General features: G+C 44.7%; 1 protein-coding gene across 3 annotated transcripts in view; it reads right to left on the reverse strand.

Annotated features, from left to right (window-relative positions):
* Positions 1-20,356: 20,356 nt before the first annotated feature.
* WLS (Wnt ligand secretion mediator) overlaps positions 20,357-23,474 on the reverse strand; it is a 105,487-nt gene continuing 102,369 nt past the window's right edge. For 2 of the 3 annotated variants that reach the window (XM_079930568.1, XM_079930570.1), the window contains exon 12: positions 21,592-21,747. In XM_079930568.1, the coding sequence (XP_079786694.1) occupies positions 21,596-21,747 (152 nt within the window). In that variant the 3' untranslated portion in view covers positions 21,592-21,595. Of the gene's footprint in view, positions 21,301-21,591; positions 21,748-23,474 lie in introns of those variants that run through there. The other variant, XM_079930569.1, reaches the window with a different exon arrangement.

Here is a 23,474-nt window from a genome sequence, read left to right on the forward strand (position 1 = left end):
TCTTTCATGTGTTTGTTGGCACTCTGTATATCTTCTTTGGAGAAATGTCTATTTAGGTCTTCTGCCCATTTTTGGATTGGGTTGTTTGTTTTTTTGTTATTAAGCTGCATGAGCTGCTTATAAATTTTGGAGATCAATCCTTTGTCGGTTGCTTCATTTGCAAATATTTTCTCCCATTCTGAGGGTTGTCTTTTGGTCTTCTTTATGGTTTCCTTTGCTGTGCAAGAGCTTTTAAGTTTCATTAGGCCCCATTTGTTTATTTTTTATTTTATTTCCATTACTCTAGGAGGTGGGTCAGAAAGAATCTTGCTGTGATTTATGTCATAGAGTGTTCTGCCTATGTTTTCCTCTAAGAGTTTGATAGTTTCTGGCCTTACATTTAGGTCTTTAATCCATTTTGAGCTTATTTTTGTGTATGGTGTTAGGGAGTGATCTAACTTCATACTTTTACATGTAGCTGTCCAGTTTTCCCAGCACCACTTATTGAAGACGCTGTCCTTTCTCCACGGTACATTTCTGCCTCCTTTGTCAAAGATAAGGTGACCATATGTGCGTGGGTTTATCTCTGGGCTTTCTATCCTGTTCCATTGATCTATCTTTCTGTTTTTGTGCCAGTACCATACTGTTTTGATAACTGTAGCTTTGTAGTATAGTCTGAAGTCTGGGAGCCTGATTCCTCCAGTTCCTTCTTTCGTTCTCAAGATTGCTTTGGCTATTCGGGGTCTTTTGTGTTTCCATACAAATTGCAAAATTTTTTGTTCTAGTTCTGTGAAAAATGCCAGTGGTAGTTTGATAGGGATTGCATTGAATCTATAGATTGCTTTGGGTAGTATAGTCATTTTCACAATGTTGATTCTTCCAATCCAAGAACATGGTATATCTCTCCATCTATTTGTATCATCTTTAATTTCTTTCACCAGTGTCTTATAATTTTCTGCATACACATCTTTTGTCTCCTTAGGTAGGTTTATTCCTAGATATTTTATTCTTTTTGTTGCAATGGTAAATGGGAGTGTTTTCTTGATTTCACTTTCAGATTTTTCATCATTAGTATATAGGAATGCCAGAGATTTCTGTGCATTAATTTTGTATCCTGCCACTTTACCAAATTCATTGATTAGCTCTAGTAGTTTTCTGGTAGCATCTTTAGGGTTCTCTATGTATAGGATCATGTCATCTGCAAACAGTGACAGCTTTACTTCTTCTTTTCCGATTTGGATTCCTTTTATTTCCTTTTCTTCTCTGATTGCTGTGGCTAAAACTTCCAAAACTATGTTGAATAAGAGTGGTGAGAGTGGGCAACCTTGTCTTGTTCCTGATCTTAGTGGAAATGCTTTCAGTTTTTCACCATTGATGTTGGGGGTAGGAGTTTATTAATTAATTAATTTATTTTTGGCTGTGTTGGGTCTTCGTTTCTGTGCGAGGGTTTTCTCTAGTTGTGGCGAGCGGGGGCCACTCTTCATCGCGGTGTGCAGGCCTCTCACTGTCGCGGCCTCTCTTGTTGCAGAGCACAGGCTCCAGACGCGCAGGCTCAGTAGTTGTGGCTCACGGGCCTAGTTGCTCCACAGCATGTGGGATGCTCCCAGACCAGGGCTCGAACCCGTGTCCCCTGCATTAGCAGGCAGATTCTCAACCACTGTGCCACCAGGGAAGCCCCCAAGCCTTTTCTTGATCCAGGTTCATTTTCAGAGGGTCACCCACACTCTGCTCTTGCACACTTCCAATGATGAGGAACTCACTCCTCCCCAAGACAGCCAATTTTACTTTTAAACAGCCCTGATTGTTAGGAAATTTGCCTTATAGTCAAAAAATGGGATGCAGGGTAGGTGGCACTTTCCCTCATTGATGCAGTCGACTGGCTAAGTTCCCACAGGCTTGTTTATAAGCTGAGACATATCCTTCCTCTGTCCTATATGCTCATCATCAATAAGCCACACTGGCTCTGGGACCCAGGACTATCCATTCAGTTGGGGACTCCTACCTTCAGATGGAGGGGAGCAGCAGTGGGGAAAAAACCAGAATGTTCCTTGATACAACGCTTGATTAAGAACAAAGAGAAGAACCACTGTCTCTAGGGCCCCGTGATGTTTATTTCATTGCGGTAGAAAAAATCAAAGCACAGACCCTGTTGCCCAGCGTAAATGTCATATAAAACTCTTCTTTATACAATATCCAGATCAACAGAGGATGACTCGGTGTTTCAGAGGTCGCTAAGTCTGGGGGCGGGTGTGGGGAGTCGCTGTGCTCTCTTTTGGAAACACCATAGTTCCGTGAATGCGGCTGAAGGTCACATTGGCTCGTGGCTGCTACATCCCCGTGGTGATTCATGCTGGAGTCTGCAATCAGTGAGAACCCCCAGGCTGCTTCTCGTTTGTTGGTGCAACATTACATGGCCCCCACCCCAGCTCTACTGGGACCGTGGATGTCCAGGACTCCTAGCTCCTTGTCTGCTTCTGTTGTCAAGTTTATGAGCTCACCTTCAGCATTGGAAAATTCAGGATCGTAGAGGTGGCAGCCTGCTGTCTCTGGCTCTTTGGCACCTCTCCTGGTCTTTAAGGTCCCAGGAGGTCACTGCCTGTGGATAATTGATCTCACTGGCATGGTCCCGTTCTCCTCAGCTCTAACTTATCCAAACCAGTATGTTTAATGAAACTAAATGTCTAATCCACCCTTTATCAATGCCTAGTCTCTCTTTCCAATTCCTTGACAGAAAAACTGGAGGAAAGGCAGGGGCTGAGGAGTCCTTCTCCTTCTCTGATCTACTGAATCATCATAATTAGTTTATCTGATAATATATATATCTATTATCCATATGAGAGGTAATAGTTTAGGATTTTGGAAAAAGACTTCCAACCTGAGTGTTTATATTTTGTGTAGCCCTTTCACATTGTTTAGTATTCCTTGTTTTTGTGCTACTTAATTGTTTTAACGAAGAGTTCCCGGGTCTATAAAAATGGACACATTCAGTTCAGTGACTTTTATGCAAAATCTAGTTTTATGCGCCACAAAGCCATAACCAAGGTCTGCCTCGTTGGAAAGAAAGATTCCAGGAAGAAATAAATGGTCATGAGTGGCAACTTTGCAAATTTCAAGCTATGAAACGATGGCAGACTTCACTGCCCTGGGCTCTCCAGAAAGTCCAAATCCCAGACAAGAAAGGATCCTAGTTTTCTCTCTGAATTCTACTCAAAAATTACTAAGAAACTAGCTACCATGTAAAACTGGAAAATTATACTTATTAGAATGTGGAGGGTGTGGGTAACCTCAGTCTTAGAGCAAGGAGTCTGACTTAGGAAGCCGGGGTGGGAAGACAGCACTGGATTCTGCGGCTACATCTATGGGAGACCTTTCAGTACTATACACTGAAAGTCAGAGGAACGCACAAAGACCTTCAGTAGGAAAGTGCGTAAAGGATTATTCTATAAATCGTGTGTGTGTGTGTGTGTGTGTGTGTGTGTGGCTTTACACTTCATAGCTCTGCATCTTTGGTCAACTCACTACTTCTCAGAGTCTCAGTTTCTTCATCTTTTAAAAGGGGGCTTAAACAGGGGTCATAATGTACCAGGATTTTCTTGAGAACCAAATGAAGTCATGGAGGATATTAGAAATGCCCGCCACTGTCTCCCTGCTCCCTCTAAGGCAGTACACTCCCCTCTCCCGCCCTGCTTTGTGTTCTGTGATCTACCCCCAGCCCCCAACTCCCTTCTCTACTGGGGTTGATTAGAATGAGGTAAGCAGCTACGCCAAAGAGTGGTGAGCTGGCCTCAAAGAAATCCATCAACATGCTGAATGCAGTCACTTGGAACACCTTTCTCTTTTGAGATTTTTCACTGAGAACTGAATTTTTAATTTCATTTAATTTTGATTAATTTAAATTTAAATAGCCACATGGAGCTACTGGCTATCACACTGAACAGTGCAGGCTTCTAGATTTATTCTCCGGAGAGGGTAAAACAGAAACAAAAGAGCTGCAAAAAACTGAAGAGATTTTCTCATCATGGGAAAAATTCGCACACCAAAGATGCTGCAGATTCAGAGAAAGGCCAAAGAAATACAAAGGAAACGAATGGTGTTGCCTAAAGGTGTTTGGGAGGTAGAGATGACTGTGAAGCCCAGATGATTTCTATCCTGACCATCTACACCCAAATTCCCTGTTAATAGAAGCCAATAGTGAAGTGTTAAAAGGCATTTCTGGCACTATGGAGAACTACGTGCTATGGAGTCTCCACTACTACGAAATGAATACAACCTGATAAAACATACCTTTTATCTCATTCCCAGGCTTGCAAGAAGGGATGTATGACTCTTGCACACCCACACTCACCCTCTCCCAGAGATCTGAACTCACAGTGATAAGTATGGGAGAAAGGTAGTGCTGCCCTGCTGGCAAATGCTGATATTAAAACCAAAACTCAAAGCTAAGTAACAAGGTGAAGAGATTAAGTCTGGGATTCTATAGGGGGGCTAAAGTATAAGCTGGGTAACACTGACTCTCAGCAAATGCCAATACAATTCTGCTCTGGAGCAAAGCTTCCTCATTTAGGGTTTCTAGGATTTCCACAGATTAAGATCAACAAAATATAAGCTCTTAATAAGATTTAAGAAACCAAAACATAAGAAGTCAAACCACTTTGGGCCAGAGGCAGCAGAAACAAAGTACACCAGATTTAGATCTTCAAGGACTTTAAATATTAAAATAATCATATATAAATATGAAATAACTATGTATGAAATCCACAATCATTTTGCAAAATGATTTGGTACTGCTTAGTGAAGTTGAAAGTTTGCTAACTCTATGACCTATCAATTCCATTCCTAAATACATACCTGGAGAGACTCTTGCACATGTGCACTGGGAGACCTGTAATGAGAATGTGAAAATGAACGAACTACAGCTATTTGCACCAACTCAAAAGAATCTCACAAACATCGCTTTGAATTTTAAAAAAATGTAGCTCACCTAGGGTATGATCTTTTTCTAACATTCCCAAACGAGCAAGATGAAACAATACATCGTTTAAACATTCATAAGAATGTGATAGGGAGTTTCTTGGTGGTGCAGTGCTTAAGAATCCACCTGCCAGTGCAGGGGACACGGGTTTGAGCCCTGGTCAGGGAAGATCCCACATGCCGCGGAGCAACTAAGCCCGTGCGCCACAACTACTGAGCCTGCATACCCTAGAGCCCGTGCTCCGCAACAAGAGAAGCCACCACAACGAGAAGCCCACGCACCGTAAAGAAGAGTAGCTCCCGCTCGCCACAACTAGAGAAAGCCTGCACGCAGCAACGAAGACCCAATGCAGCCAAAAATAAATTAAAATTAAAAAAAGAAAGAATGTGATAAAATATGAAAATAAGGCAAAGGAACAGTAAACAACCAAAGCCACACATGGCCTTCTCTATCTAAGTGGTGATTTGCCATTGGGTTCACCTCCCTGAAAATAACTGGGGACACCCCCTCCTTGCTGGGGGTTGTGTCCCAGTGAGTAAACTCACTCTTCTGAGGATGCTAGCCGAGGACCTGTTGGGAGGTAGTGGCGTTGCCCACTCAGCAGCCTTTGACTGAGGCTGGGACCCTTGCCTCTATCCACATGCTGCTAGCTCAGTTCTCATTTGGGGGTGATTCAACCCTCCTTAGAGAGCCTTTGAATCATGCAGGGGAAAGTTCCTGGTTGTCACAGGGACTTGGGAGCCAAAAGGCCAGCAGTGGCCCTGGTGAGACACACCAGCTCTCCCATCCTCGGAGTCCTCTGCGTCTCTCTGTTCTGTCTGTATATGTGATGTTCACTCCTGCCCAGCTGGTAACTGCTGGCCTCTGGGAAGCAAGCAAGTCTCTGCCCAGACCTCTCAGGACAGAGGGCTGCTGGTCCTAACTTCAGAATCTTTAGGGCTGCAAGATGCTCTGTCCTCACTCCTTTGCTGCTTGGGAGCAGTAAGTCGTCCTCGCAGTAAGTCGTCCTCTCAGTAAGATTTGGTTAAATTCGGTTGAAGTGGACAGTTACAGAACACTTGCTCGCTGGTCTGTCTGCCCAGGAGCAGAAAACTGGCTTGCTCCAGTTCTAGCTGCATTCTCAGAACCACTCTGTGTTCTGGGCTCTGTCGTCCCCTGCAAAGCTGAGCAGCACCCTCCCTGGGACACCCTGGGAACGTACACGACTGGCTGCTCTGAGAAAATGCCTTGCCGTGAGGAGAAAACACCCATGGCTGTGGCTTTAGAGGATCAGACCACTGCCAGCTTATGAACACTGGATGGAGGGCCCCTCTAGAAGAAGGCAGCCCCATGCCAGGGTGCATAGCTTGATGAGGAGTGAGAACCTGCTCCCTTGCCCAGGTTCTCTTGGGCAGTGCACATGCTGTACCACTGTACCTAGTAGTCAAACCGTTTTGCTCCCTATCAGTCTGGTGACCCAGCCTTGGCTTCATTCAGGAGGAGCCTGCCTTTCTGTGACTGCTTCGTGACTGCCTGAACTGGACTCCAGTTCTAAAGAGATGGGTCCAGGTGTCCAGCCCCCATGGCCTGACATTCAAGGCCTTCTACACTCTGCTTCCAATTTGCTTTTCTGTCCACTACGCATCAGACTTTCTTCTAGGCAGGCTACTCTAGTCACCGTCTTCCAAAAAATGCTTGTGAAATTTCATCTTCACACTCTCACACTCTTCCTTTATCCTGCCCTGTTATCCACCCACTTGAAGACTAAGCTCATTTTCGCTTCTCTGAGAAGTGGTCCCGTATTGCCCCAGCTCAGAAACCACCGCAAAGCACCCACTGTACTTCCCTTCCCATTGGTCACTGACTGCACAGCTCATGTACTGAGAGCCTAGCTCCCTAAAAAAGATCCTAAGTTTCTCAAAGGTAGGAAGCTTTTGAGGAGACTTATGTTCCCCAACTTAAGAAACTTGCTGGAGGGTATTATGCTTCGTGAAATAAGTCAGACAGAGAGAGACAGTACTGTATATTTTCAATTCCATGTAGAATCAAAAAAAATAAAACAAATGAACAAATATAACAAAACAGAAACAGACTCACAGTGGTTACCAGTAGGAAAAGGGATGGAAGAAGGGGTGAGATGAGAGTAGGGGATTAAGAGGCACAAACTACTATGTATAAAATAACCTACAAGCATATATTGTACAGCACAGGGAATATAGCCAATATTTTATAATAACTAAAACTGGAGTATAATCTATAAAAATACTGAATCATTCTGTTGTACACCTGAAACTAATATAAAGTCAACAATACTTCAATAAAAAATAAATAAATAAGAATCTCACTGAGCAGTTACCATGGTAACAAATAGCTTCACCTATTCTCTCAGATCAAAACAAACAAACAAACCAACGATTGAAGAGCAAGGAGTCTGGCTCCCTGCCTGGACTGGTAATGAGAACATCAGGACAAGATTGAGGCCAAATCCGTGAACCTGGCTTAATAAGTTGCCCGTGAACTCGGCCTGGGCTACCTTGGTCCCTTCTCACAGAAAGTGCTTCGTTCTGGAGATGCTGGTCCGCCTGTAGCTCACACCCCTGAACGCCAGAGCGAGAAGCACTTCTCTTCATGAGTGCTTGGAGGTCACATGGGCTGAAGCTCCCATAACAAGAAAAGCAACTGTGCCTCACAGGTGGAGGACCCACCTAGATGTTGGCCGAGTCAGATTTATGAGCTAAGAAAGAGATGCTTTGGGTGGTTTTCAAACTCTTTGGTGAGTTTGCAGCCATCTCAGACCACTTAAAAACTCAAATCCACCACAACTCAGCACAGCATGTTTCAGAAAATCCCTGGAAACGGGCATCTTTGCTGAGTTTCCCTAGTAACACCATCATTCCACAGGTATGACTGAGCCCCTCTGCGATCCAGGCACAGCTCTAGGTTCTGGACATACAGCTGGGAACAAAACAGATGGAACTCTGCTCTCACGAGCTTCCACTCCAGCTCAGTGCCTAGCTCACTTTTCCCAGGATCCGAGCACTTGAGCAGGTGTTAAGGCTGTGACAGAGGTCACAGGAGCCCCTGGGGTAGGGAATACAGCACACACCTTTCAGAAATATCTTCTCAAACCCCACTGCTTCAAGTGTGGTCTGTGTACCAGCAGCATCCCCGCGAGCTGGTAGAAATGCGGGATCTCAGGCTTCTCCCAAGATCTTCTGAGTCAGAAACTGCACGAGACTAAGCTCCCAGGTGAACCATGTGCAGGTGAAGGTTTGGAAAGCACTGCGATAGAACATGTCCCACACAAAAAAGAGTAGATGGTCAAATAAGTTTGAGGAAGAGCCTACCCGTCCCTCCCTCACAGACTCAGAAAGCTGGCATGAGAAAGGTGCAGATGTCCTCAGAAAAGGAACTTGTTTAAAATGCCGATGTTCCTCAAACTCACTGGACAGCCCAACAATGACTCAGCACCTGTAAACATGCGACGGAACTAGTGTCCTGTGAAACCCACCTTGGGAAAAACCGTGATGGCTCTCTGACAGTCACAGTTTCAACTTACTTAGTTTAAACAATTCCACATGGAATGAGCCCATAGCACGATAACTGGCAGCTTTGCTGAGGCACAGATTTGAATCATGCCTACTGCTGGGGCTCTGGGCAAAAGTCTCAGCTCTGGGGAGCTTTGGGGAGGGTTGTGGAGGGGACCCAGGGACTACTCCTTCACGTGGCTGGGTTGGTCTCTGCTTCTGACTGAGTCCGTGGCAAAGCTCATGGGGTAATGAAAACACTGCATCTCAATGAATACCACCACTGCATGAGAGATAAGCCTTCGAGATAATTTAAATTGCTGGTTAACGTGCATTGTGAGGATGTACATAGGAAACACTGCATTCTAGATGGAACGTGTCATTTGGAGAAACCCAGGAGCCAATATAAGCGTTCCTTATTTGTCCTTTAGGGAACTGGAAAAGGGTCTGGGCTACACATACTCACAGGTGTCAAGAATCCGTGGCGATGATGATGATGATAACAGCTAACATCTATGGAGAGTTTCTGGCACGCCAAGCACTGTCCTAGCTCACGTTTCCTTACAACGCAATGAGATAAACAGTGTGAATCATTTTACACACTAGGAAACTGAGGCACAGAGATGGTTCCTCACTTCCACCCCTTTTACTCTGAATGCAACTTCTGAGATCTAGGTGACAGGACCAAACCAGCCAGAGGAGGAAGTGGTCCCTGGGTCCCCTCTATCTTCCTAGCCAGCCCCCAAGAGCTGAGAGCCTTGCCTAGAGCACCAGCCTGGCAGTGGCCATGACTCAAATTTGTGCCTCAGCAAAACTTCCAGTTACCACGCTCTGGTCTCCTTCCTACTGAAATAGTGTGAACCAAGAAAGTCGAATCCCCTTTGGGAGACTGTCTCTCCTGTCTGCAATTTGGGGGTGTCACTTCAGGTGTGAGGTAGCCCTAAGTGGGCAGGTGCAGACTGGAGCAACCTCAGTAGTGGGCCAGGGCTGGGATTCTGCATTTCCATCATGCCCCAGGTGGTGACAGTGCTGCTGGGGCAGACCTGGAAGGCAGGACACAAGGTGGGACTAAACTTGCTTCTGTAAGGCCTGGGCTCTACCCGCTCTGGCCCCCAGGTGCTGCGGGGCCTCTGGCAGGCCTCTCTTCCTCGGGCCCTTCGTCCCTCCTCTTTAGTGTTCAGAATAATGATACCCCTCTTCCCCGTCCCCACGTGAAGCTGCTGAAAGTTTCTCACCGAGCGTGTGCGACAGTCCCTGGCACCTCCTGTTTCAACTCCCCGACTGCTTCTCACGAGGTCCTTTCCGGGGCTCCGTTGGGCTTGTGGTTGCTCCAGGCTGGCAGATCCGGATCACATGAGAGCTGGCCCAATCACCCCTCTCCCACGGACATGCAGATCTGCTGCTTCCAAATCACACGAGAGAACCCCAGAGATGAGGATAAAACCCCTATTGTGTGTTAAGACAAAACCCACGGATAAATCATCTTTGGTTCTTGGGACGACACTTATCAGTCCCTGGGACCTAGAAGTCAATCACTCAGATTATGGTGTTTTCCTCACTTTGGGACATAGTATAGGGTGGTGGTAATGGAGTCATCCAGGCACAGCCTTGAGCATTGGCTGTGTGACCCAGAACAAATGACTTAACCTCTCTGAGTTTTAGCTTGCTCATCTGTAAGTGACGTGAATAAAGTACCTATGTCATGGGGCTGCTGTGAGGCGCTGGCACATCATCAGTGCTTCCTAAAGAGTAGCTCCTATAATGTTATTTAGACATTGGTTACAAGAGGGGATTCTGGGGTATACAATAACAGAATACTTCTTAAATTTGCCTTTTAAAAACATCAAATTTCTGAAGAGATTTTTTAAAAATAAAATTTAAAAATATGTTCTCTCCCAATAAGAGAGACATTTTATATTAGGTCGGGCACACATGACAAAAAATTTAACAAGTAGAAATCTAGGGCTTACAAAATTTGAGGATTTCCTCGTTCCTCCTGTACCCCACTGCTCTGGACCCTTTCCCTCCTGGCAGCAGCCACTGGCATTTTAGTGCAGCTCTCCCTGGAGACTGGGGGAGCTCCATCTCCCAGGTCAGTAGGTGCAGCTCTCCCCTGGAGCTGACCTGAAGCCCTCTTGCTGTATGCCATCCCTTTGCCCCAGAAATCTGGGCCAAGCAGGAAAGAACTCTGAGTTTCATCACTAACTTCCAGGTTGCCTCCTGCCCTTAGTGCTGAACTGGAGAAGGACTCACTAGGACCTCAAGACAGAAGCCTGGAGCAGCAGGTTAGAGATTCCACCCCTCCAGCGGCTTCCTTGAGCCTCCCATCTGAGGGTCAGCTTAGGGGATGGCGGAGGACAGGGACAACACTTGGCAGGACCCTGCTGTCAGCATGCCCTCGCCCTGTGTTAATCTTCCCACAGCTGCATGGGGTAAGGGACTGGCTCGAGGGCACACAGAGACTGAGATGGATGAGTGACTGAGCCAAAGGAGCAGGTGGGTGTTTGCCTTTCCACCTCATAATGCCAGTGCCTACACAGTATTTGGGACAGGAGGAGAAGCGTATCTGCTAGAAACGCCAGTAAAGGCAGTGAATGGAGTGGTTAAGAACAGGCTCTAGAAGCAAAATGAATTAAACCTGGCTCAGTTATTTCCCAGCTGTCTGACCTCAAGGAAATCGTTTAACCTCGATGTGCAACAGTTTCTTCAGCTTTAAAACGATGGAAGTAATCATACCTACCTCTTGGGACTGATTTGAGGATGGAAATGAATTGATAAATATCAAGGAATTAAAATGCTACCTGGCACATGCGTAGCATGGGATCTATAAATGTTAGATATTATCATTGTTGTTATTGAATTAAATCCCATGAAGGTAGGGATATTTGTCTGTTTTGGTTACTGGTCTGCTTTGGAACAGTGCCTGGCACTTAATAGGTGCTCCATAAATATTTTGGGGGTAAATAAATATCATCATTACAATCAGTTAGAACTCTTTTGTAATGCAGACATTATTTATTTTGACCAGCAGAGGGCAGCAAGTAGCTATGACTTACAGTCATTCTGGACAAGGGGGTTTAAATGTTAATTTTGAAGGCTAACAGGACTGTCCCCTCCTGATCCAGCTGGTGGGTTGAAAGGTTGCTGTTGCACCTGTATGAGTGGCCCCTACCCCTCCCACTTACCTTTATGCAGTTAGGATGATTGGCAGAAATTCCAACTCACGACAAACCTTGCTTCGATATTCTCACAGGGCCAACTTATTTTCAACTTCCTTCTTCCTGTCCTTCCTCCTTCCCTCTCTCCCTCCATTCTTTCCCTCCTCCCTTCTCTTTCTCTAATTATGTTTCTCTCTCTCTCTCTCTCTCTCTCTGTTACACACACACACACACACACCACAGACACACACACTCACTCCAATGCATCAAGCTAGTATACTGTACACATTCCCAAATTCTATCTGTACTACTGCACCTTGTACTCCAAACCATTAAGTCTAGAGTGGATATTCTTCCCAATCAATTAGTGCTGCTAAATATAGTATAATAGAAAGAACATCTGATAGATTAAAAACTAGACCCAGAGAGGTACTGTAACTTGGCCAAAGACACACAGCAATTAGTTGCAAAGTTACAGCATAAGCCAGGACATTCTGCTCTGTCCATCCCACCAGGTCATCACTCACCTCTCCTTCTACCCACAGAGAAGACTCAAGCGGTCCCCATTTATTGATCCAATCAATGTGATCATCAGCTTCTGACCCCAGATGCTATTCCCCTGAACTCTGCAATGGAAGAGCTGACTGCTTCCCAGGGCATCCCCCTGGGAGGTCCAGGCACGGGGGACAGTCAGCAACCACTGCCTACTTGTCCCTCAGCAAACTCGGCCCCTGCCCACTCCTCTCAAGTTTCCTCCATGACCCAGTGCAAGTCCATCTTCCCCAATGACAGGGCCCACGCCAGGTCAAGGTGAGGACCTGGGTAGCACCTGGGTAGCGTAGCATAGAGAGCTCTACTTCTCACAGGCAGCTTCTAGCATGCCTGGTGGCTGGAACGGTTCCCACACTTCAGCCTCAAGGCTGTCCCAGAGTCTCAGCTCATGGGTGGCCCACTGCTACAGCCTCCCTAGTTTTCTTAAGATAGTGTCTTTCCCAATCATTATCCAAAAAACTTTAGAAAAAAGTATTTGAAATTCCTACTGAAAAACAAATTCCATATGAATTAATGAATTAAAGAAAGAAAACTTAGAAAGAAAATTTAGAAAACTAGAAAAAAATACGGTTGACCTGTTCTATTATCTCGGATTAGAGAGATTTCCTTCAGCATTACAGCAAAGGTAGAAAATATAAAGGAAATGATTTACAGACTTGATTATATAAAATTAAAAAGCTCCATGCCCCCAAGAAACCTCAAAAACAAAATCAAAAGCAAGTAACAATTGGGAAAAGTTTGGCTACATGTATGAGAGACAAAGGATGAATATCCTAAACCAGAATGTCAGAGGAAAACGGATGAAGAATCTGAACTGACAACCTAAAAATATAAACTCACAGGAATATAGAACATGTTCAATCTCACTGGTCATGAAATATAAGTAAAATGCAACTTTTTTTGCACCTTAAAGTGGCAAATTGCAAAATTGCACAGTGTCAGTGAAGATGTGAAGCCACAGGCCCCCATTCTGCTGATGGCACATTTCTGGGGGCCATGGTAAGCTTACAGCTGTCCATCGTGAATGCTTTTTTCCATAGCCTTTATCACCGTCACTGTGTTTATTTATTACTTATTCCCCCTCACCGCTTCCCCCTACCAGGTCAATATGCACCTTGGTGACAGGGACATTGCTTACTTGTCTGTCCCAAGTACTTAGAAGAGCACTAGCCCATAACTAGGGTGCTCAACATACACCTAATGAATGAAGGATTGAACTTTTGCCCCAGTAATTCTACTCTTCGGAACCGATCCTAAGGCAACCATCAGTGATCTACAACAAGATTTATATCCAAGGATGTTCATTTCAGCTTATAATAGTCAAATTTTGCAAATCATTTAAATGTCCAAAATAGGGGCTTAATAAACAAACATCCTTATTAGAGACTACAATAATAAAGTCATTAAAATCATGTTGTAGATGATATAATGATATGGAGTTTCTAGATATAGTGTATTGTGAAGGAGGCAGGTCACATAATGCTGTTTTCTAGAGAATTTCTGGAGAAATTCTCCAGAAATCTTTTGTATATAATACCATTGTAATATATAAAAAATACATATGTTATATATATATACACATATATTTGATATATACGCACATATATGATATATTCATGCATATATAAACATAGGAAATATGATCTATGCATATAATATACACACGTGCATACATGCATATAAAAACTGGTGTAAGAACACTGACATTTTAAGTATTTATGTCTAATACTTGGTGTGATCAAGTATTGAAAAGTTTGCCTTTTTTTCTTGACTCATGCATCTTTCCAAGGTTTTTACAACAAGCCTGTTTTGCTTTGGGGAATCAGGTAAGAACACAACGTAGCACCCATATTACTCAAGCTGACTCTGGTTCCAGGTAGCTAACAGCTCAGGGGTGACCCTGCACCAACAGAGGGCGGGTGCTGGCTAGGCCCTGCCTCCTTGCTCAGCGGGGCTGCCGCTCACCCTTCTAGGGAGCCGGAAGCCCGAAGCTCGAAGAAGTCTGAGTGAGCAGCGCAGTGGTGACGGTCCCGAGCTTTCCCTTTTCTCAGTGTAAGTTCCACGCTCCCTCTCAGTGTCTCCTCGGACCGCCTTACGAACCTGCACAGGAATCCTTGTCTCAGCAGTTGCCTTTCGGGGGACCAGGCTAAGCCACACAAACGTGATTTAACACTCCTGCCCATTTCTAGGAACAGCTCCCTTGTGAAGCATTTCACAAACACAGGAAGAGTCTCTTTAAAACGGATTGTCAGTTCGCAGTGAGTCTTGACCGGCTTCTGGCCTTTTTGTGCTGGCCTGGAGTTTCCATCCGGTCAGCATGTGAGGAACGTCCGCCAAGCACGTGCGATGGAAAGATCTCATGTGTTGGCCGCTCCTGTCTTTGGCCCACTTTCAGTCTCTCAGCGTCCCTGAACTGAGAAGAGTTCATCATGGGAGTGAAGACCATCCTGACCTTGACTCATCCCCCTGGAGAGAGTTGCTGGGTAGAGCAGCCACCTGAGGGAGCTCAGAGCTTCAGAGGAGCTCAGAAGAACAGTGAGAAGGATCGGAGGGGCTTCCGAATCAATAAATGCAGGGGATCTATTTACACTAGCACCCCCTCAGGCTTCGATGCCAGCGCATCTGCCCACAGCGGATCTGGATCAAGTGCCCTGCATTGCTGTAAGATGTCATTAACACACAGCCTCCTTTACCGTTCTTAGAATCAGGGCTGGTGAGGACTTCAGAGATCACCTAGTTCACGGGTGAACGGGGTGTAGGGAACTGCCCTAAGGGTCCCAGAGCAAAGTCATATGCAAAGCTATGACAAGAACTCACTAAAAAGCAATAATTATCATGGAGCAACTGAAATTCCCCCATTCCAAGGTCTGACTTTTGTTCTAAGAATTAGCTCAGTGGTAGCTGTCATCCTCCCTTTGGCCGGAAGAGGGCAGACACTTGCCATCGATGGAAGTGGAGAGGAAGCAGATATTTTTTAGGCTGGAATAACATCTCCCAATAAGGTCATTCTGCTCTAATGAGAGTTGCAGCCCAAAAGAAAATTCTTGACTCTTCTGCTGCAAATATGCCAATGAAGAGACAGGTTCAGAGACTGAAGATCTCTTCTTAGTACCAACTTTGTCATTTCACTTCTCTGAACCTCATTCCTTTATGTAGTCACTATGTGACTATGAAGAGGAGATATTAAAGGAAAAATATGTAAATTATAAAGTTCCATATTACAAAACACATGCACATGAAAAAAGGAGCTTAACAGTAATGGGGTGTGTGTGTGTGTGTGTGTGTGTGTGTGTGTGTGTGTGTGTGAGAGAGAGAGAGACAGAGAGAGAGCTGGACAAAGGAGAGATCCAGGCTGAGGGAGGAAATTCTCCAGCAGTTGAAACCAACCCATTCTGCACTTACGTCTTAACTACTTTTATTTACATTTCAAACTGTGCTTATTTAAAAGTTACAGATGTGCTTTACCTATTGAATCTGTGTGTGGGAAAAAGTGAAATTCACAGATACACTTGTAAAGTCCTACAATTCAGTTGAAAAATAGTGCTGAATACAAAGGCGGGTATTGGCGATACAGGCATACCTTGGAGGTACTGCGGGTTTGGCTCCGGAACACTGTGATAAAATGAATACCACAATAAAAGGACTCACATGGATTTTCTGGTTTCCCAATGCATATAAAAGTCATGTTTACACCATACTATAGTCTATTCAGTGTGCAGTAGCATCATGTCTAAAAAACAACGGGCATACCTCAATTAAAAAACACTTCATTGCTAAAAAACGCTAAACATCATCTGACAAGAGGGTCGCCATAAACCTTCAATTTGTAAAAATTGCAGTATCTGCAAAGTGCAATAAAACAAGGTATGCCTGTATTAATTTTAAAAACTCTTAAGTGTTTTAGTGGTCACATGTTCATGAGAAGCAAAAAGGTAAGAAGTGGATAAGTTTTCAAATCCAGTGCCATTTGCTTAGGATGTCGAGCCCTAGTAGAAGTATTTTCACACTAATCTGTGCCAGCCGGAGCAATGCTGCAGTCTGAGTATCAAATTCTAGAACAATGAGAAACTAGAAGGCACTTAATAGGCGCGCAGTCATGAGGCAAGGGTCCAGAAACCACATATGGAGGAGGAGCTGAGGAATCAAGACGTGAGCCTGGAGGAGAGCAGTCCTGGGTGGGACAGGACCTGTGGGAGGAACTGTAGTCAGAACAAAAAGGCCAAAGTCGCAAAGGGGGTCGGGTCTCAATACTGAAGGGTCTTCTCAACCACCGAAGCTAAGTGCATGATCATAGAGACAGGAAGCTCTGGGCACTGGGGTGGATCCAGGAGTGCCTGAAGAGCCCTCTGATGTCAGGAGGAAAGAAACGCACCACTGACACTGTCTCAGAAACCAAGTCATCCCTGTACAATGAAAGTCATCCCTGTAGCAAAATGTGACGGGCAAGAGCAAGCCGCCGAAGTCAGAATGGTTCCCGTAGCACAAAAGTACGAGAGGACCTTGAAATACAGGGAGTGAGGCATAGGCTCATGGAAGTCAGGCTACACCCACACATGAAGCCTAATCAACTGCACTAACGTATCCCGATGCTGAATGGCAGTGAAAGGAGCAGGGTCTGATTGAATCAAGGGAAGAAGGGCATCCCCAGCAGTCCGAGAGAATGGGATGAGCTGAGGTGCGTTCACTGGCTCACCCACCAATGCTCCCCAGCTGGACTCCCACACTGTGCTAAGCACTCTTCAGGGAGCCGTGTGTATTTCCTTTGGAGGTACGGCTTCGTCATGGTTGAGATGTTATTTCTTTCGAGGGCTCTCATGTCTCTGTGCTTTTATCCCCTGTGCACCGAAAACCTCCCATTTCCTCTTTTAGCCTCCATGGTTACCCAACAATAGCAAGGAAGAACACGTCCTTGATGATGGAGACACAAGGCGTGTCGAACGCTTCACTGTTGAGACTGCATGGGAATTGCCATCCATTGAGACTCCCCGATGTGACCAGGCAGCCTCTCAAAGCTGGATCAGTTTGAAAAAGTTGACAAAATAGAGTTTCTAGAACTGCCAAGATGAGGATGAGACCCAAGACCAACTTCCCTTCTGACACTTCTGTAGAGCTTCTCAAGGTACCTGCCAGAACCCCGAGGGGTCTGACTTCCAAAGGCTTCACCAGCTCTTAGGTATCAGAATTGAGACATCATCTCAGTTCTGAGAAATGATTAGAACTACCAAGAGGTCGTGAGAGAAACCACTAATTTCATTTTTATGGACATTTTCTACCCCTAAGGGGAAAATGAAGGACTAACACCTCGTGAACCCAATGGCTTAACCAACATAAAACTGATTGTTTTCTATGGGAAATAGCAATTGTATCTTACTTGTTTGATGAATATAATCGTAAATTCTCTTATTTTTTAAAGGCAGATAGTTGGGGAATTTTATACTTCTCCATAATATTCTTCAAAACTACTTTAAAAATTTAAGATAATTTGTAAAATGCATACATGGCCAATAATTAACTTTTGCTCTAGGTTGATAGTCCTTAATAAAGGCTTTTTCTTGCCTCTTGAAGGGTTTCTTGAAGTCTCCAACTGATTGAAAACCATTGTATTCAACCTGCATTGTTGAAACTGAGAACTTCTTCAGCAGAACTCCAAGCTCATTTCATGTTCATGGAGAAAACAGAACACACAAAGGGACAGGCTGCAACTTCTCTCCTTTTGCCCTAAAGTTTCTCCTCTAACATCCATCGGTTATTTCTCTCCTGTCTCTGGATAAAAGTGACCTTTCACTCCTTCAAAGCTAACTCATCAGCTTGTGTCCTTTATCCCAAGTCTCTGACCTTCCTTGGGGCTTATGTTACTTCATCATTGTCTTGACTTCATGGCTGACTCTCACCCCCTCAGAGTTTACAAACTCAGTCCCATTCTCTCCCCAGACTCTGGTTCCTCCTGGACCACCGTCCTACCTCTTTCCTTCCCATCATGAGCACTCTAATGCCTGTCCTTGCCATGAGGTCCCACATGTCCAAACCACCAAATCCCACAGGCCTTATTCAATCTTTAAATGCTGTTGAATCTCTCAGGGTATTGAACATTTTTCCCTCGGGTCTGGTTCTTTCTTTGGCTTCTTTGACACCTTGCGTTCCTGTGAGTCATGGAGTTTCTTCCTCTCACCTCTTGAATGGGCTGTGCCCGGTTCATCACTCACAGCTATCTGACACTTTGCTGCTCTGCAAAGCTGAACTTCATTCTCAGTGATGATGGCTGCAAAGCCTCCTGCCCTGACTGGTCCGCTTCTTCTCGTTTCCAACTGCTAGCTTGTCAATTCCTCCAGAAGATGGCTTTTAAAACCCAAAACTCCAAACTCCTCATCTGGCCCACTGTAATTCATCTTTTCTGATTGTGTGCCCAGCTCAAAATGGATTCTCCATTCTTTAGAAACTGATGTCAATCCACAGGGTAAGCTGCTAGCAGCCATTTGACTTGGCTTCCTGATCACAGGTGATCTGCACAGGGGCAGCCACCTGCCTGAGACTGAGCCACTCACGCACCCTCCCCTAGTTTTGAAGCGAGAGAGACAAAGACTTGGACTAGTTAATGGTAGTGTTTTAGGGGAAAGGTCCATGAATTCCTGGTGCTGGGTGCTCTCAGAAAGTTCTACTAAAGTCCCTCTTTTAGTTAAGCTTGCTAGACTTGGCTTCTAGTACTTACAGACCCTTAGGTAATAGTTTCACTGATACTTCCTCTCCAAAACTCCCTAATTCTGTCAAGGGCCCTAACGTTCCTTCACCTAGGAGGGCTTGAAATTTGATTCTGCTCTTGCTTTTTATGAGGTCCACATTCAGAATGCTCAGGCCTTGCCAGTTTTATCTCCAAAATTAACCCCCTCTTCTCCATGTCCTCTACTATTGCCCTGGTTCCAGGGTTTGTGATCTTTTTGCTGGGCTTGTCCAGCCTTTCTGTTGCTCCAACAGTACCTCTGATCATATCACTTTTCTGCCTAGAACTCTAGGCTGAGTCTGATAGCTCTTCTCATAGCATTAAGGACCCGTCTCATTCTGGCTCACAGATGCATGGGGCCCATCTTCTGCTATATCCACTCCTTTTATGTGCCAATCAGGCCTTGATGACCAGCCTTGTCCACACATTCTCTGTTCTTCACTTCCTCTATGATTTTTTACTGTTGTTCCCTTTGTCCTTCAGCCCTCGTAAAATCTTACTTCTTCTTCTTTAAGGCCTATCTCAGGCCCTTTCCGCATCTCCTTAGGAGAAACACTCATCCATCCTCTGGGGCAGGAGATTACTTGTCATGTTTTAAGTTCATCTTCCCTTCCAGACAGTGAAGCATGGGTTACATTTAATTCCTGGCACCACAGTGGTCGATCAGAAGTGGATGTTGAGTGCATTGGATTAGACACCATCAAATGTTTACCAGGACAGGAAAAGGCCTGAGAGAAAAGCCAAAGCCAAAGTAATTCCTCCCATCACTGTATACCATGGTTCTAGCCAAAATCAGGGAAAAGAAAGGATGGAGAAGGAGTGCCGAGTAGGTGAATTAAATGGATGGTGCCCCAAACCTCCAGGCATCAATGTCTGAAAAACAGGACACTCACGAAATTGTCTTTAAAATCCAGAAAGAACAGAGTTACACAGCTTCAGAGTTTAAAATGCATTTCCATACACATTAACTGACTTAGTCTGCACTGCCACCCCGTGGAGCAGTTAAAGTTTATGAACGCCAGTTCGTAGGTGAGGGAACAGCCAGGTCAGGTGGCTTCAACAAGGTCATGCTATGTAATAAATGTTGGGTCTCTGCTAGGAAACTCTGCCTTCTAATCTCAGATCCAGTATCCTTTCTCTCTGCTGTACCATGTTGTCTCCCGAATGGCAGAGTTAAAATACAATGAAACAGGCTCTTTGGGGAAGTGGGCATAGGTAGGAGGGTCATAATTTACTTCTAAATCATGTACATTTTCCCCCCACACTTTCTGTCACACATGCCAGCGTTAACCATCCAGTGCAGAAAATGTTACCCTATTTCCAGAAATATATACCACCCCCAAACACTTTGATTTGATGGCAAAATATTTTAATTTTTCATAGAGCTGTTTCCCCCTACCTCATAGACGCAACACGGAAAAGAATCTGCAAGCACGTGTTCTGGCTGAGCATGAGGACGAGGTGTGCATATACATGTGTGCATATACATACAGGTTTATTTAAATGATCGGATCTACACTTTCGGAGGCTGCTTGAAGCATCTTATCAAAAGAAAACACATTTTAAGCAAGAGGTTAAAAAAGCTTTTCAGACCCAGAGGCCATTTAATACAATAAATCCTACTTGGGTAGTTTAGCAAACATTTTTTAAAACCCACATCCAACAGACTGGTTAGTATTGGATATACAGATTTGGTTTCAAAGCTGAAATGCCCCTGGTGTAACAGACCTTCTCATGAAATTCAGTTATTTTATATTATGCCGTAAAAAATAAGGGCACATATCTATTGACAACTTAAATATTAACTCGATAGGCTACTTGGTGATATAAATAGGGAAAAAAAAAAGTGGTCATGGACTAAGAAGACTATGACACCAGCCCATCTCGGACAGCAAAGAATGTTAAACTCTATCCTAGAATCTAAAACAGGAAAAAAAAAAGAATCAAATATTCCACTCCATATAGACGCCATCTGGCCCAAACCATCCCCCAAGGAGTGCACCCCCAACACATGAGGTTGACTAACCACCTGCTACAGCTGTTACTATGTCACTAATTAACAATGATCACAGAACATGTGTCGTACCAGAGGGTTTGTTATCATACACAATGCATTAGTGGCTGCAGGAATCTTCCTCCAAGAGTTACCATCAGAAGGCAAGCTGACAAACGTCCACGCTGCTGGTCCAAGTAAACCACAGCTAAGAGACAGAGCATTCATTTGCACGTGGAGCTCTCTGGCACACTCCCCACTCTAGATAGCGGGGCTGGGGCGTGGGGGACAGTCCCAGCCGGATGCTGCAGCCTCCTACTCCTGGGCCTCCTTGCGGGTCAACTTGTAGATCTCGGTGGGTCCGTCCACGTGGGTGATAGTGGTGGTGAGCTGGAGTTCTTCCCCACTGTGGACACCCAGATCGCCTGAAACAGGGTTTTTGGTGTTAGATGTGATCAAGGAGGAAGGAGAAAGCTGGGATTCGTCTCAGTAACAACCGCCCAACACCAGAGCTCTTTCACATTCTGAGCTTAGAGAAAAAACCAGGGCACAGACACCTAAAAGTAGGGCTGACTCCCACCCTTTGCACTCGGACTCGCCAGTAATTTCTTAGCATTTCCGTCTCCCAGAGAAGACATTTTAAGGATAGATGAGTCAGCTTGCTGCCTACGTTATTCGTAATATTATTAACATTTAATAGAGCTTACTTTGTGCCTGACGCTATTCTTGATGCTTTATACGTGATGGTTGAAATTTGTCAAATGCGTCTTCTGCGTCTATTGACACGACCATGCGGTTTTTGCCGTATTTAATCCTCACGAGAGCCCTCCGAGGCAGGAACTCTGGTCTTGCCAGCTTTACAGGTGAGGAAGCTGGGAGGGGGGGGTCAGGAAGAGGAGCAGACACACGATGGAGCCGGGAACTAGGCCAAGGAAGGTAGGTCTGACTCCAAAATCACGTACACATTCGCTGTGAATAATTTACAAAGCAGCTACGGCCATGTGAAGGTAAAGACGACCTGCCTATATTTACCAACAGATTGGACAGGGCACTACGTGTAATGCCTTTAGGAATAATTAGGGGTTTTCTCCTCCAGGAAAAAAACGTAAGAAATGTGCTCTGACTTTTCTGTTGCCCCCAGGATTCTACACAACACCAGTGTTCTGGAGTCATCACCAGTGGACAAAGGTATTCTTCTGCTAAAATGGAATAATGTGGCCTCTTCTCAACTAGCAGGAGAAAAATAAGTTTCTGTGTTAAACCCTTAGAGTCTGCTACCTGCCGTAAGACCATCAAGTGAATATATAGTTGGCAAAGGGAAAACGAAAAACACCAAGACCCAGTGGTTCTCAGTTAGACTGTATGTGGGGAGCACATGTACAGGCATATTTGCAGAGAGGGGTGCTGGAGAACAAAAGGTTAAGGTTATGTCTGGGATTATTTTTTTACTTACATTGTACACATATGATTTCATAGTTGCTGGAACTGAAATTTTTCCTACTTCAAAGCATGGAATTAAACACACAAGCGCTGTTTTCAAATGGGATTCCATACTATTACTTAGAAGAAAGCGCTGGCCCAACTAATATCTCGTCACTAGTTTAGGAACTGCTGGGCATCCATTAATCTGATGGCCTTAGGACCCTAGGGGTCACCCTGCAGGCTGCTTGGCTGGTGACCTTCATGTGTGCCACAGGGTATTCGTTTTTCACTGTAGACCCCCAGCAGCTGTGCAACTAAATCACTCTTATGAAATGCTGGAATTGCAATTCTCTACCCAGAAGAATCTTTAGTCCCAGAAGCAGGGTCATTAGCTGTTGCAGAAACTGTTAATAGCAATTTGGGGCTGTTCTAGCAAGTGTCCAATCCAAGGACAGGGGGCAGAGCAGGTACCAAAGGAGTATCAGCCCAGACTCCAATGGTACGGCACTTGGCATGCACCAATAAGGTGGAAAGGCTGCTTAAAGGCTTTACACAGAGCTGCCTGGGGCCACGTGGAACCATTAATTATACAATGAGCAAGTTTTCCCAAGTCACTAACTTACATTCTCACTGCTGCAACTTCTAGTCCACTCCTCAGTCAAGAACGGGCTTAAGCCTCAAATTTCTTGGTCAAAGCTAGTTCTGGATTTGCATATCTGGGTGAGCCAACCAAAACTTCAAAGCCAATTTCATGATCTGCATGTCTGAGAGTCATCAAAATTTCAAAGAGAGTCCTGAGCACCCCAGCAGACCCATTAGTACCTCCAAGTGTTGACCTAAGGAATCCCTTTCACTGAAGACTTCGTAGAAATAGATACTAGATTGTAATTCTACTCAGGTTTTGAACCGAAGGCACCAATTATTTAAGCTTAAAATGTGATTCCAAATTGCAGGTCCTGGAAAATGTGTATGACCGTTACAGATCACATCATGTGAAAAAACAGCCAAAATTACTTGGGCTTTTTAATTTTAACAGGTACCTATGTTATAGTGCTTGTCCTATGTCTGACTCCATTCTAAACACTTTACAAATATTTATGCATTTAATCCTCATTACCAGCCCTTTGAGAGAGGTACCATTTCATCATTTCCATTCTTTTGAAGAAGAAACTGAGGC

Source organism: Stenella coeruleoalba (assembly GCF_951394435.1).
Source record: "Stenella coeruleoalba genome assembly, chromosome: 1".
Taxonomy (NCBI): Eukaryota; Metazoa; Chordata; class Mammalia; order Artiodactyla; family Delphinidae; genus Stenella; species Stenella coeruleoalba.